The sequence below is a fragment of the Sceloporus occidentalis genome, unplaced genomic scaffold, assembly GCF_023333645.1.
Source record: "Sceloporus occidentalis isolate IW3139 unplaced genomic scaffold, rSceOcc1.0.p SCAF_4, whole genome shotgun sequence".
Lineage (NCBI taxonomy): Eukaryota > Metazoa > Chordata > Lepidosauria > Squamata > Phrynosomatidae > Sceloporus > Sceloporus occidentalis.
The window spans coordinates 173,651,032-173,665,609 of NW_028316984.1; the positions used below are offsets into that span (position 1 = coordinate 173,651,032).

General features: G+C 40.6%; 1 protein-coding gene across 1 annotated transcript in view; it reads right to left on the reverse strand.

Moving 5' to 3' along the window:
• Positions 1 to 1,315: 1,315 nt before the first annotated feature.
• Positions 1,316 to 14,578, reverse strand: part of KCNK10 (potassium two pore domain channel subfamily K member 10) — a 104,907-nt gene continuing 91,644 nt past the window's right edge. The window contains exons 6-7 of the mRNA XM_089522351.1: positions 6,783 to 6,925; positions 1,316 to 5,030 (exon numbers count right to left, since the gene is read on the reverse strand). Coding sequence (XP_089378477.1) covers positions 4,410 to 5,030; positions 6,783 to 6,925 — 764 coding nt within the window. The 3' untranslated portion in view covers positions 1,316 to 4,409. The remainder of the gene's footprint in view (positions 5,031 to 6,782; positions 6,926 to 14,578) is intronic.

Genomic DNA, 14,578 nt, shown 5'->3' on the forward strand with positions numbered 1-14,578 from the left:
AATGGTGTCCCGTATATAAAATGGCGAAATCAAGGTTTGCTTTGGGGAATTTTTTTTTGTTGAATATTTTCAAGCCATGGATGTTTGAATCCATGGATATGGAGGACCAGTTGTATAAGGTGTATATGAGATGTGTGAATTTCAGCTTTAGATGTGGGTCCCATTTCCAAGATAGCTCATTATGTACAGTGGGACCTTGGTATCTGTTGGGGTTTGGTTCTAGGACCTTCTGTGTGTACCAAAGTCCATGGAAGTTTAAGTTTCACTAAATATAGTTACATAGTAAAATGGTGTGCCTTATCTAAAATGGCAAAATCAATGTTTGCTTTTAGGAATTTATAGATTTTGAATATTTTCAAGCCATGGATGCTTGAATTTGTGGATACAGAGGGACAACTGTAATTAAATGTATTGTGAGAAAGGGCCTCCTTGATGAGTGCTGCCATTGGAATGGGAGAGAAGCTGGAAGTGCAAACTTCTTCCCCACACAAAATCAGGAGGCAGGCAGAGTAACTTTCATTCAGATATATCACATAGAAGGAAAGGATAAATGAGTTATCTCCACAACTATGTTGGAGTATCTATTCACATCACCATTACATTGCATGAGACAGGAGAGCAAGAAAGGACATGTCATGGAGAAATAAAATGAACATAGAAAAATGCTGAAGTGTGGCACTATTCCTTCAAAAAGTCCCTTTAAATCCAATAGGACTTGTTTCCAAGAAGATATTGCAGGCTATGCTCATAATCTAGTTGTTAGTCCCAACAGGGGAAGATCCATTTGATCAAAAGGAACTTGCACAGTCAGCACTTAGGTAAGTTCCATTGATTCAGTGAGTCTATTCTAGTTAGAACTAACAATTGGATTCATTATAATTTTAAACAGGACAAAAAACCACCCCAAAACAGCATAGTCTTATGCATGCTTAATGAGGATGCATCTGCTTTGTAGAAATAATGCAGTTTGACACCACTTTGAGTGCTGTAGCAGTTTTATCCATCTTATCCTGAGATTTGCAGTTGTATGATATCTTTAACCTTCTTTGCCAAAGAATGCTGGTGTCTCACAAAACTCCAGATCCCAAGATTCTACAGGACGGAGCCATGGCAGTTAAATTGCATTGTTTCTGCAGTGTAGATGCACCCTGAGTCCCACTGTATTGAATGGAACACACTTCCAGAGAGATATCTGTTAGATAACAGACCTAGGCTGCAAGTCTATACCCGTCTCCTTGAGAATAAGTTCCATTGAACTCAGTATGTCTTATTGATGAATAAACATCTGGGCCCTGTTTTTAAACTAATTAAACCTCCATCAGTAGAGCACCTTGAGCTGTATCTTCCATTTCTTCTGTGGATTCTATTGTGTCCTCCCCAGGTTTTGCTTTCTTTACAATCCTAAACCCATTTCCTGTGAAGAAAGCCCATGGAACCAAGTGAGATTTACTTCATATTAAACATAAACAGCATTGTGATCTTCATTCATATTAATCTTGAGTTCTCCAACTCTTTACTTGAATAGATGTGTCCATGTTGATTTGCATTTCTGATCATTTTATCCCCACCAAATTTCAACAGTTTACGTCTCCAAATTCATCCAAGAGGCTGCAGTTATTTTTGTCATTTATATAGTGGCTCATCTCCAAACAATTAATAGCAAGGTACTTAATGACCCACTGATAAGAAGCCAGACCTTACTTGTAATACAGAATAAGAAACAGTACACCACAAGAGCCAGCATGGTTTAGTGCAGGGGTTCCCAACCTTTTTGATTCACGGAGCCCTAAGGGCTCCACAGAGGACAGGGTGGGAACCGCTGGTGGTTTAGTGGTTTGAGTATTGGGCTACAAATCCCCATTCAGCCATGCAAACACACTGGGCAAGCCACACTTTCAGTTCCATCTTAATGTGACCAACAAACAGTTTAAGAATTTGCATATTATAGGCAGGATTTTACAGACATGAGGAGGAGGGCTTGATTCTTAGTTACTACCATTACATTCTGTGTAACACAGTAAACAATTACATTTGAGAGGAGACCAGACTTGCTTTTTACTGCACAAACTGAAATCCCTCACCCCATACATTGAGGATAGAGAGAAGGAAAAGTCACTGGTTCAAGATCACAGTTGCCTTAGCAAGGGCCTCACAGACAAATAAAAATCCACATCAATCACTTCTCAAAGTCATATACTGGAGTTTTCCTACATCCAAACTACTGGGGGCAGAGTGTGAGGTCAAAGTTAATCATGTTGCACACTTGCTACCTTTAACTGTCTTAACCAGACCCCTTTCACATTACAGAATTACAGCACTATGATTCCAGGTTAAATGCTATGGCTGCATGCTTTGGAATCCTGGGTCATGTTGTCTGGCAAAGAACTATAGCTGTCTGTCTGAGAAGCGTTAAACACCACAAATCCCTGGATTCCACAGGATGGAACCATATTAGTTAGAATAGAATCATAGTGCTATATTCCATCATGTAAAAGGGCCCTGTGATTTCAAGATGAGATCACACAAACTATTCTTGGTGGTATTAACTTGATAAATTATGCTTGGCTAAACTTATGAAAGTAAGAGAATGTAAAGTGTTGCAACAGGTTTGGTCAATTTTGAACAGCCTGGGGCAAATGGATTACAGTGCTTAAAGGATGTCCTCTGAATGATATCCGAAGGATTGTTTGAACTTATGTGAGCTTCAACATGTATTCGAAGTATGTTTGGCTTTTAAATGAGCACCAGCAATGCACCATACTCTTTCTTAAACATACAAATGTACACAAGAGTCCAGCACTGTATGTAACTCCCATTCATTTTCTCTTAACCTCTTCATTTAACATTCATTTTCAAGTCTGAAGCCATTTGTGCTTTCTATGTCCACACAGCAAGTATACAACAATGAATATAAAACATGAGGGTGTTTTTCCCTTGTCCATTTGTCATTTGGTTTGAGAAAAAGAAAAATATTTCTTAGCTTCTATGGAAGGAAGATAGGAATGAAAGGAAGCAAGGAAGGAAGGAAGGAAGGAAGGAAGGAAGGAAGGAAGGAGAGTGAGAAGAAGGGAGGGTTGGAGGGAAGGAAGGAAGACTAAAGTGAGTGGGAAAGAAATGTAAAACTTTAAAGGAGCATATTTGCCAAAATATGTGATTAGACAGTTGCACAATTATGATGTTATTAATGGCACTTAAAGCTATATGCATTTAAAACATTTCATCATATTTTATCATAACCACCTTTCTGGAATTTTGAGGGGAATTTTCTTTCCTACTTTAACCCTAACTGCCAACAGAGACACAGAGCCCTGAGTTTGAAGGTTACCCTGCTCTTTTGACTTTACATTGTATATGCACTTATCTCTCTCTAGCTCTTTCTTTCTCTCTCTCTTTTTTAAGAATTCAAATTTTGCTACAGAGAATAGCAAATGTTTGACAACATGCAAATGCTTTGTTTTCTACCTTCATAAAATTACAGCTTTAAAACTGAAACTCTTCAGTGATACAAAGTGTGAACGCAAAATTTATAAAAAGGAAAGTGGCTCACTGTTTATGGAACCAAGCACAAGATTATGATATTTTCCCCTCCCTTAAAAAATAAGCAGCTTTTAAAGTTCTGAAGTCCCCCCCCCCTCCGGATTATTTAGTTCTTCCAAGGGAAAAGTGTTTTCGTTTTCTTTTCCCCCTATTTTTAATTTTTTTTTTCATTTGTTATGATAAGTACGTATTCACAATGTATTGTTTTTGTGGATTTTCTTTTCTTTCCCCTGTAAAAAGCATCCTGCTCTATTTTCATCACTGTTTCAGTGGCATCAGTAGCTTCCTCATATGCGAACATAATATTCTTATGTTTTTTGATTACTGAAAGCTAATTCAATTGTTTATTTGTTTTAATACAATATTAAATAATATTTGGATCCTATGTTGAACTGTAAAAACTGCCTTACTGACGTTCACCCCATAATTTTGCATTTTTTATTTAAAAGGGAGAGCAGGAACTTGTGATTCATTGCAAAGACACATGGAGGCCTCCTTTCCTCACGACCCCAAATGCTCTTCTAAGACGTCTTTGCTCTCATACATTCCTGCCACTGCTGTTCACCTTCTCAGCTGTATTACCATGGCACTTTGAGGTTTCCCATGGTAAGCAAATATGTAGGACGATGTTGTCAGTATTCCACCCTTAGATGCCATTCTCCAGGGTTTTATCTGTGATTTCTTTTGGCAGAGCAAGCTTCGGTCATTATGGCACAGTGAAATATTCTAGGATGCTATGTAATTCAGACTGAATTTGGAGTTTGTATAAGGCACATGTCTTGATACATATATCTACCTAGCTATCTATATATCATGTACATGTATAAAAGACTAACATTGGTTCTTTAGACAGTCAAAGAGAGTTTTTACATTTAATTCCTGTCTTCAAGTAATGATTTGTTTTCATGTTCCCTTTCTTTGGTTTCACTGGGGATCATTCCGTTCTCCAAACCCAAGTGTTGCTCAATACAGTCGGTAAGGACAGCAGTACTAGAGTGGTCCGAATGACACACTTTCTCAGAATCCTCCTCTTTCTTCTCTTCATCCAAGGAGTAGTTCCTAAACGTCTCATATATTTTCCGCACATCTTCCGGGATGCTCTTTTTAAGGTCTTTGTTTTTCCTCTTGGTCAGCTTGGATGAAGAGCCAAATTTGTTGATGATGTTATCCTCCGATGCCCCCTGGCCATGCTTGCTCAACTGCTCCGAACCTTTAAGGCGCAAGTTGTTCGGTTTGTTGTTAATGCTTTCCTGAGATGAAGCCTTGAAGTGGCCACTGTCCAAGGCAGCAAAGACGCAGCGCTTCTCTGGGGAGAGCATGTCCAACGAGTGGGCTCTCTGGTCCAGCCCAAGGCGCCGGCGCTCCATGCTCCGGATGGTAGCCGCCCTTTGGAGCTTGTCATGGATCTCCACACTCAGCCGCCGCCGGGTTTCCCTGAACTCTGCAGTCACATTGGCTTTCCATTCAGCTGCATGGGCTTTTATTTCACCAACCTTAGGTGGGAGAAGTATATAAAAGTTGAAAAGAGAGAGAAAGCTGAGGAAAGGTCAGGATAATTACCAATAATAACAATTAAAGAAGCAATCATGTGTTGTTGTTCTTTAAAAAGGAACTCCCACAGTTGTAGGTCAATTAAAAAAGCTACACTCACCCAGTTTTTTGTCTACTTCCTGACTTCCATTAATATAATTTAAAGTAATGCATTTAAAGCCAAAAGAAAAACCATATGAGCAAACTGCCTCCTTTCTCCATGGCTATAAAAAGCATAGGACCTCCCTATGGAACCCATTGTTATTACAAAGCTCTAATGTACAATGACAGCATAATCCTAAGCATAAGGACTATTTTTATGTAGGGTACCTGATTTAAAAAATAACTGGCAGAATAAGAATGAATGGACATAGCAGGAGAAGTAAATCTGCTTATGCAGCAGTCTTCAGTTATACATTGAGATTCTTGGGAGCAGAGTATTTATTTGTTCCATAAAATGGATTTCCTGGAAACAGTCCTGAAAACATACATGGACCTTTCTTTTTGAAAACAATGATAAATGCTTTGATCATCATAGTGCACTAAGATTCAGTCAATTCTTGGTTCATTCTTTCACCTCATAGGATCAATACTACAGCTTTACTAAGTGCCTCCAGACAGACGACTCAAAAGCAATTTAAGTAGATTCAGTGATGAAGTTCCCTGTATCCCAACTTGACTAGGGCCAGACTGCTTAAAAAGTGTGAGGGAGCCTTTTTGTGATTGTTCCTAAACTTCAGAATTTTCTCTGGAGGGCTGGGTCATTGCTCTGTATGTGTTCTGTACCTTCAAGTCATTTCTGACTTATGGCATCCTTAAGGTGAACCTATCATGGGGTCTTCTTGGCAAGATTTGTTCAAAGGAGATTTGCCATTGCCTCCCCTGAGGCTGAGAGCATGTGACTTGCCCAAGGTCACCCAGTGGGTTTCATGGATGAGCTGGGAATCAAACCCTAGTCTCCAGAGTAATAGTCCAACACTCAAACCATTATGCTATTGCTATTTTCATCTTAACTTTTCACCTGTCTTACATTATCTTCTCCAGATCTTAGTCTGGCTCTCAGTCTTCCAACTTCAGTTTTGTACTGCTAATTTGGATGTGTTTTAATGTTGTTTCAGTCTACAAAGGGGAGCCTTTGTTTTATTGATGACATGTATCTTACATTTAAATTACCTTTAAATTTGTTATGAGCCATTCTGAGAATTGCTTTTAGCAGTGGCATGGGCTATGCATTTTCTAAATCAATGGGGGGAGACAAGATGTAGCCCACAGGCTTCATGGAGATATCTCAAAGCTCCATGCCTTGATTTGATGGCAGTATGGTGTAGTAGTTCGATCGCTGGACTATGACTCTAGACAACAGAGTTTGAACCCTCACTCAGCCACAGAAACCCACCGGTTGACCCTGAGCAAGCCACACTCTCTCAACTTCAGAGGAAGACAAAGGCAAACCCCGCTCTAAACAAATTTTGGCAAGAAAACTCTGTGTTAGGTTCTCCTGAGAGTTACCATAGGTCAGAAAGGACTTGAAGACATAGAAAAACAACAATAAAATTCAGTATCACAATTTGCTGCTCAATTTCATCAGCATGGTGATGTGTTTCTCATCCCTCTACTAAATGAATGAGACAAAGAAACAAGCATAACCCAAACCAGTATTAACAACAATTTTTTCACAGAAAAACCTGTTAAATCAGTCATTTATCACTAGTTACCTCTTCTTTAGTCTTCTTTGAAAGAACCCGTAACCAATCTCCAATCATGCTGAGGACAGCAGCAAAATAGGCAAGGCCTACGAGGATCCAGAACCACACCAAGGGCTTATACCACTCTCGGTAAGGGATTTCAGCATTTCCTCCTGTGGAAGAAGAGGAGAAAAAACCCAAGGCAATAATGTTTGATACATATTCAGGAATTATTTAGATACAGACACATTTCAAGGTGCAAGCACACTACATCATTTCTATGTCTACAGTCCACTCTCCCATCACAAAAAAAAAAAAAAAAAATGGTGGTGTGTGTCACCCTTAGTAAATTTGTACTACAGTGGGCCCTTGGTATCCTCTGGATTTGGTTCTAGGACCCTGTGGGGATATCAAAATCCGTAGATGCCGAAGTTCCATTAAATACAATAGCATAGTAAAATGGTGTTGCTTATATAAAATGGCAAAATCAAGGTTTGCTTTTTGGAATGTGTGTGTGTATGTTGAATATTTTCAAGTTGTGGATGCTTGAATCCATGGATAAAAAAATCTGTGGATAGAGAGGGCCTTGATTTATCTGTAATGTAGTCATCCTGTTTTTCTACTGTTTTCTACTTTACCAAGCATTATTGTCTTTTCTACTGAATCATGTCTTCTCATGCTGTAGGTCGCACTGATTTGTCTTTTTAGCAGTAAACAATATACACAGAACTCGTCTCCAGCACCACATTTCAAACGAGTTGATTTTCTTCCTGTCAGGTTTCTTCACTGACCAACTTTCACAACCATATATAGAAATGGGAAATAGAATGGCATTGACAACTCTGACTTTGATATTAGATAACTTTACATCTTGTCTGGTTCCTTTACAGCTGCTTTCCGTGTACTAGTCTTCTTCTGATTTCTTGACTGCAGTCTCCATTCTGATTAATGAAAGAGCCAACATATGGAAAAACTATCTGAGTATAAAATTAACTCTAGTTACTTGTTTTCTTTTTTGCAGCCATAGCAGACTTGTTCATTTGCTTGTTCATCTAAACAAATATTTTTTTCACTATGCTTTAGCAGAGGAGTAGGGAACCTCTGGTCTTCCAAATGTTGTTGGACTAAATTCTCATCAGTCCCATCCATCATAGCAGATATTTTGGTTTTTGAAAAGCAGGAAAAAGGCAAAATTCTTACTACTAAAGTATATCAGGAAAGCAACTGTATTGCAAAGCATACAAGACGCAATCACACAAGGCCCCCTCTTCATGTTGACAGTTCAGAAATGCAAATACTGGATCTATATTTCATCACATATTTTTTCCTATGACCATTAAATTTAAAGCTTGATTAACAACCAATACAACAAATTAAAATCTCCCCTTTCCAAGCTGCCTGTTTGTATCTCATGCATGTGCATGCATGTTTATTTTTTGAGAACACCAACCAAAGCAAAATCCTGTCCATGTCTGCTCAGAGGTCAATTCCATTGAGTTAAATGGGTATTATCCCCAAATAAGTGTATACAGGATTATATACATGTATCTGGGATAAGTCTCACTGGGACTTCTGAATAGACACAACTAGGATAATGCTGTTAATGCAGTTTCTTTAGAAATGGCTGCAGCAAATACTCATATATTTTTTTTAGTATGCTGCCATGGTTCAGTTTTTCCCCTAGTTCTCCATCACCCTCTGAGCTTTTGCATTTTTACAGGCTGTTAGCAATCTGATACACTGCAATGAAGCCCTAAAGTGCATTTTGTGTAGCCTATGCAGGAATGTGCTTACAATGATTGAAGACACATATAAAAACTGAAGCATAAAATATTGGCAGAGACCCAAATATCATTTCTGATTTCAAACGTCTCTCAACACACACTATGGGTTGCTATATAGCTTTATGGCTTTCAACATACAAGAAAGGGCAAGTGGTGGTGCTCTTGCTGCTATGATGCAGGGAGGTTGTTCTCATCACACATGTCCCAGTGGAAAACTCACCATAAAGAAGAAAAAGATGATCTGCTGCACAGACAAAGCAGGCAGTAAAAGGGCAGTAATTCCATCCACTTCCTGTTCAATTTAATCCTTTGCCTTTCTTCCAGCCACCATCATATTTATCAGCAGTACAATTGCATTTTCCAGATTAATAAACACAAAAGACTTGTGTAAATCAGCAGTCTTTGCCTACTGATTGAACCCTTTGCGGTACTTTGTCATCTACATTTTTACCAATAGCTTTTCCAAGGGAGACCCAGGCCATATCTTCATGGGCCAAATAACATATCCTCTCTCCATTCTCAAAGTGATCAGTCCAGATGATGCAGGGCCCAATCCCCTATTCTGGTGCAAGCTGTCCTGACAACATATGGCCAGTTCAGCACTGAACGTGTGTTATACCAACCTTAAAATGGATTTTTAAAAATCCCATTTTGCTCCAGATCTTCCCAAAAAATCCAAAGCTCTCCAGAGGAATATCGGGCAGCTGTTTACAACACATCCTGCTGTGCTGCCTGCCAGAGTTGATGCAAGTCACTCCCTCTGAGGTCAGAATGAGGGGTCCAACCAGATGATAAATGCTGGATGCCTTGTTTTCAGCTTCAGAGAGGGTGACCTGTGCTGCTGCCACTGCCAGCATGTGGCACAATGGGATGTGCATGTGAATCACCGCTCAGAGTGCCCAGATAACAGGCTGCATCCACTCTGCAGAATTAATGCAGTTTGACAGTGCTTTAACTGCCATAGCTCAATGCTATGGAATTCTAGCATCTGTAGTTTTGTGAAACATTTAGCCTTTTCTGTCAGAGTGTTCTGATGCCACAACAAACTATAAATCCCAGGATTCCATAGGATGGAGCCATGGCAGTGAAAGCAATATCAAACTGCATTAATTCTGCAGTGTGGCAACAGCCCAAGACTGTCTTTATAACTAAATGGGTAGATTTGAACAAACCACTTAGCATCAGCACTTGATAGCCTGATGCTTTCAAGTTCTCAAATAAATGACAGGAGAGGATATCTATGCTTTTTAGAACTTGCTTAACACTTACGGAAATGTAACCTTTGGACTGTGAGTCTAATCCAGGAAGCAGCACCTCCCTCTTCTGCAATTCCCTCCCCGTTCCAAATGGGAAGGTATACAGAACAGGAATTGTACATAACACTGGGCTTTACTCTACTCTTGTTTCAACTGGGAAGAGAGGCAGGGGAGTATTAGCTTGATACTCATCTGTTACTTTGGGAACAAGCAAAGTTGACAACATCCTTACCTTATCATGTAGCCCATGAGGGGTAGAAAGGTTTTGACACTTTTTCCCAAAGACAAATAGCTGCCAATAGGAATATGTCTACATGATGAACTAATCTTGTATTTCTTGTATTCTCCTTCCATCTCCTCTTGCACACACCCAAACCTGGTCCCTTAGGAGAGATGTGGGGTGAAGGCAAAAGGGGAATCTGTTCCGCTCGCAGGAGGAGGCACCAGTAGACCAACTGGATTTTATGCAGTGATAAACGTATAACTGGACTGGTGACAGGTCACCTAAATCCATCTAGTATCATACAAATTATGACTGATTCCTCATCAATAAATCTCTTAATCTGTTCAGTGACCAGTTCATAAAGTTCAGAGGAAGGCAAGTCTTGAGAATAGTTGTAGCAGTTCCTCTGGGAAAACATACCATACAGTAAATGATTCCTGGCTTTTAGTTTCACTGGGGCCTTTATTTTCTAGCAAGTATGCTTAGGCCTGAAGCAATTTAAAAGCATACACATTAAAAACAAGAAAATGGCTTAGTCCATCAAGTCATGATGTGAGCACCACAGTAGTGTTGGCCATTAGCATCCTGCAAATCCTTTACATTGTTTATTGTTTTTGTCTAACTTATAATGCATTTTAACAGTACAATACTATGCACCATACCCTCCAACATTTCACAGCTGAAAACTGGGAAATATGTGGTCAAGCAACAACACAGTGTGGTCAAAACAACAAACATTATAAATGGGGAAGAACACATAAGCTAGAAGTGTCTGTAGCAGTTTGCTTTTCCCAGAGTCAACTGGGAAGGGCAGAATTTCACCTCCACTTCTCCTCTACCAGTTTGAAATCAATTTGCAGCGACTGAAGTAAGCTGGGGACAAAGGGGGAAAGTGGGAGGAGGAAAGAAAGGTGAGACATTTTAAAAACATTTGAAAAAGTGGGAATGTAGGATCTCATCCACTGTACAGGGATGTAGCCGGGGGTGTGTGTCTGTGGGGTCTGCCCCCTTCCGTTAGATACAATGAATGGTGCATGCCACCGCACCGCCACGCCCAAGCCCCACTGTAATGGTGGCACTTAGTCTGGACCCCCCCCTTCCCAAAATCCTGGCTACGTCCCTGCACTGCACACTTCCTCTCCCTCTGATTAGGGCTCCATCCTCAATTAGGCACATGTGTAATTCCGCATTAAGGTTAATAGAGGTGATGCTTGCAATGGTGGAAGAAGATCAGACAGGACAAGCCATTTCCTAATCTTGCTTGCTGTGCTTCCTTCCCTCACAGCATTCTTCAGCAAGCCAACTGAAATGAATGGAGATCTTATAGCTGCGATGAATAATGGATTGCACTCAAAGATGACAAGAACGCTGGAGTCCCTTCCTTGATCATATACCAATAGGTGACATTGTGCAGATTTCTGTTTCCACTAGTGACTAAATAGATGCATTCTGGAAGTCACAAAACAGGCATGAATTCAATCATCCCACCACCACCACCACCCCCGAGCTCATTATTATTTATAATTATTAAGCTTTATTTATATAGCGCTGTAAATTTACACAGCGCTGTACATACAACCTTTTAGTCAGACGGTTCCCTGCCCTCAGGCTTACAATCTAAAAAGACACAACACAAAAGGAGAAGGGAATGGTGGTGGGGAAGGGGATCAGGTCCAGCATTTCTTCACTCCCTCTGAGGCCTGGACCAAGGCAGATGGACTGGAGGGAGGGCTCTGCTTCTTAATCAAGGCCAGACCAGATGGAGCTGGCCCTGCCTTTTCACTCCCTCCCAGGCCAGATGATGACAGATGGGATGGAGGGAGGGCTATTCTTCTTTCTCTCCCTCTGGATGATGGTGGAGAGAGGGAGTGGAGTGCCTTCTTCTTTCCAGGCAAGGCCTGATGGAGCTTGCTTGCCTTTGGATTATAATTCCCAGAATCCCTAGGCCACAGACCACACTTGCTAGAGTATTGTGGGAATTACAGTACAAAAGGTAACTTCCAAAACCTGTCTTTCCTTGCCATTATCTTCCGTTACTAATCTAACAAATGCTTTGTATTCAGCTCAGCTTAGCTCAGATTCAAACTGTCTTCTCAGAGCGACTGGGGGGGAAACTGCATGGCTTCTCTCTTTCACCACCAGCTTAAACTGAGACATTAGTTTATTGGTAGTTGACAGGTACAGAGATTTACATCTTAATACTGTTGTGTTCTCATTTCAGCAAGTACACAACCTCTTTATGGCACACACCTCATTCATCTTTTGCATCCAGTACAAGATTTCTAAAATGATAAAGGTGCAGGGCCAAAAATTCTATTAAAGATAGAGAACATAATTTATAGGTTTTGCCCTGCTGAAAGCTGCAGCCCATTTGATTTTAAATATTGATATCCTTTTTTGGGATATTATAGTTGTTTGGACAGACGGCTATTAGTTATACTTGGGATCATTCTTAAATTACTACATTTAGATTCTTTGAAACCTAAAACGTTACTTTTATTTTAGAAAATTGTCATTCTTAAAAATATTATGCATGAAATACAAAACATTCCATTAACATGTATGTCTTGTTTAGATCCCATTGTTTCCCAATTGTGAATACCATGCAGCACATTTTGGCTGATAGACTGGGTGAAAAATTAACTTCTTTAATATCTTAGGTGTTTGTTTTCATTTTTCACAAATTTCCTCTTCTTCCACAGAGCCGTTCTACATTACCTTCCAATCTTACCAACAAGATTTGGGAGGGGAATCATGGGTAGCTTAAATTGAGCCATACTTCCTCCCTCTGAACAATCTATTGTGGGATTTTAGTCTTTTGAAAGACCTGCTTGGACAACCATGGGTTTTGAGTCAGGAAAGAAAATGGCTAAAAGGCATTGGGACATTGCGATCAGGAGCAGAAGCAGCATGATCCCTCAGGTGCCTTACGCACCCATACTAGCAATAGCAATAGCATTTACATTTCTATACCACTTCATAGTGAACCCAGCACTCTGTAAGTAGTTTACAATGTGTTAGCCAATTGCCTCCAACAAGCTGGGTACTCATTTTACCCACCTACGAAAGGATGGAAAGCTGAGTCAACCTGGAGCCCTCTGGGATTGAACTCACAACGCTGTGGCTGCAGTACCAGCATTTAACCACTATGCCACCAGGGCTCCCTGAAGCATCTGCAGGATTAAGGTATTTAGTTTCTTGTGCTGCAACACCTTGCTAATAATGGCTGCAAAGGGTACACCAGCTCATCAATCTGCTTAGAGCAAGTGGTTTCAGAAACCAAGGGAAGCCCTATCTGGGTCCATATAACAGTTGCTCCAGACTTGATTCCACAGTGTAAGAAATGTGATGCCCAAAGTAGTAACACCAACATGTTGTCTTGCCTTACATCAGGGATGGGCAAAGTGTAGCATCTGAAGCCTCCATGAAGTTTCTTAAAGCTCCCAACTTTTTAAAATTATGCTTATTTTCAGATTAATTTCTTTGCCCCCAAACCAACCAAGTTGATCCAAATCTGGCTGCAAATGTTGGAGATTACTTCCCCTAGCCCCCCAGAAGCCCCCATGCTTCCCTAAAAGCCCCCAAACAAAATAGAGTCAAAACTTAGCCAAAATGGCAGCCAAAAATAGCATGATATCACATCCAGTACACCAAAATATGACAGTACAGTGCACCAGGAGCTGGAATGCATGAAACTTGTGATTGCACTGTTTTTACTGCCAGTAAAACAAGGGGTGTATCCATACTGCAAAAATAATCCAGTTTGACACTACTTTAACTACCTTGACTCAGTTATATGGAATTCTGAGATTTGTAATTTTGTGATATCTAGCTGGTTTAGAGTATGAAGCGACTTGATTTGGGATATGTTTGGAACCATATTCTTCTCTGCCTCAGGCAGCAAATGTTTTGAGCCAGCCTACCACCACCCTCTCGCCTCCCTCCGACATCTTATCTCATTTGTGCCAGAAACAGATCCCATCTGCCTTGGAATTTGGCCTGGACCAAGTAAAAAATTCCAAATATGATTCCTCATTTAACTGGGAATACTTTGGCAGAAGCCAGCTTTGAAACACTCATTGCACTTAGCTGGATTGTGGGCTTGTCTACACCAGCCAGAATATTCTGGGCTGCTCCCACAGTATTCTGGCCCTAAGATGCCCCAGTTCTGTCCCCCCCCCCCCCATTATGTCTGCACACTGTAGCAATACTGGACAGCTGTCTACACATGGATTCCCACTGTGTCTCATGAGCTGGCACCAGTGCTGTTGGAGTGAGTAGCTCCCTCTGAGGTTACGATGCAGCACCCAGCCTTGTTATTGGCACTGGGCACTTTGTTGTGACCTCAGCGGGAATGACTTGCACCAGCAACAGCAGTGCCAGGCAACACAGTAGGGATGCATTTGTAGACAGCCCTGGATTTTCTTTCAAATTCAGAATCCAAAGGGAAATTTTTAAAATCCAGTTTAAGGAAGGGATAAGGAGGATTCAGTGCCAAACTGGCCTCATGTCATGAAGATAGTCCACACTCGAATCAGGGACTGGACCCTGCATCATGAAGAT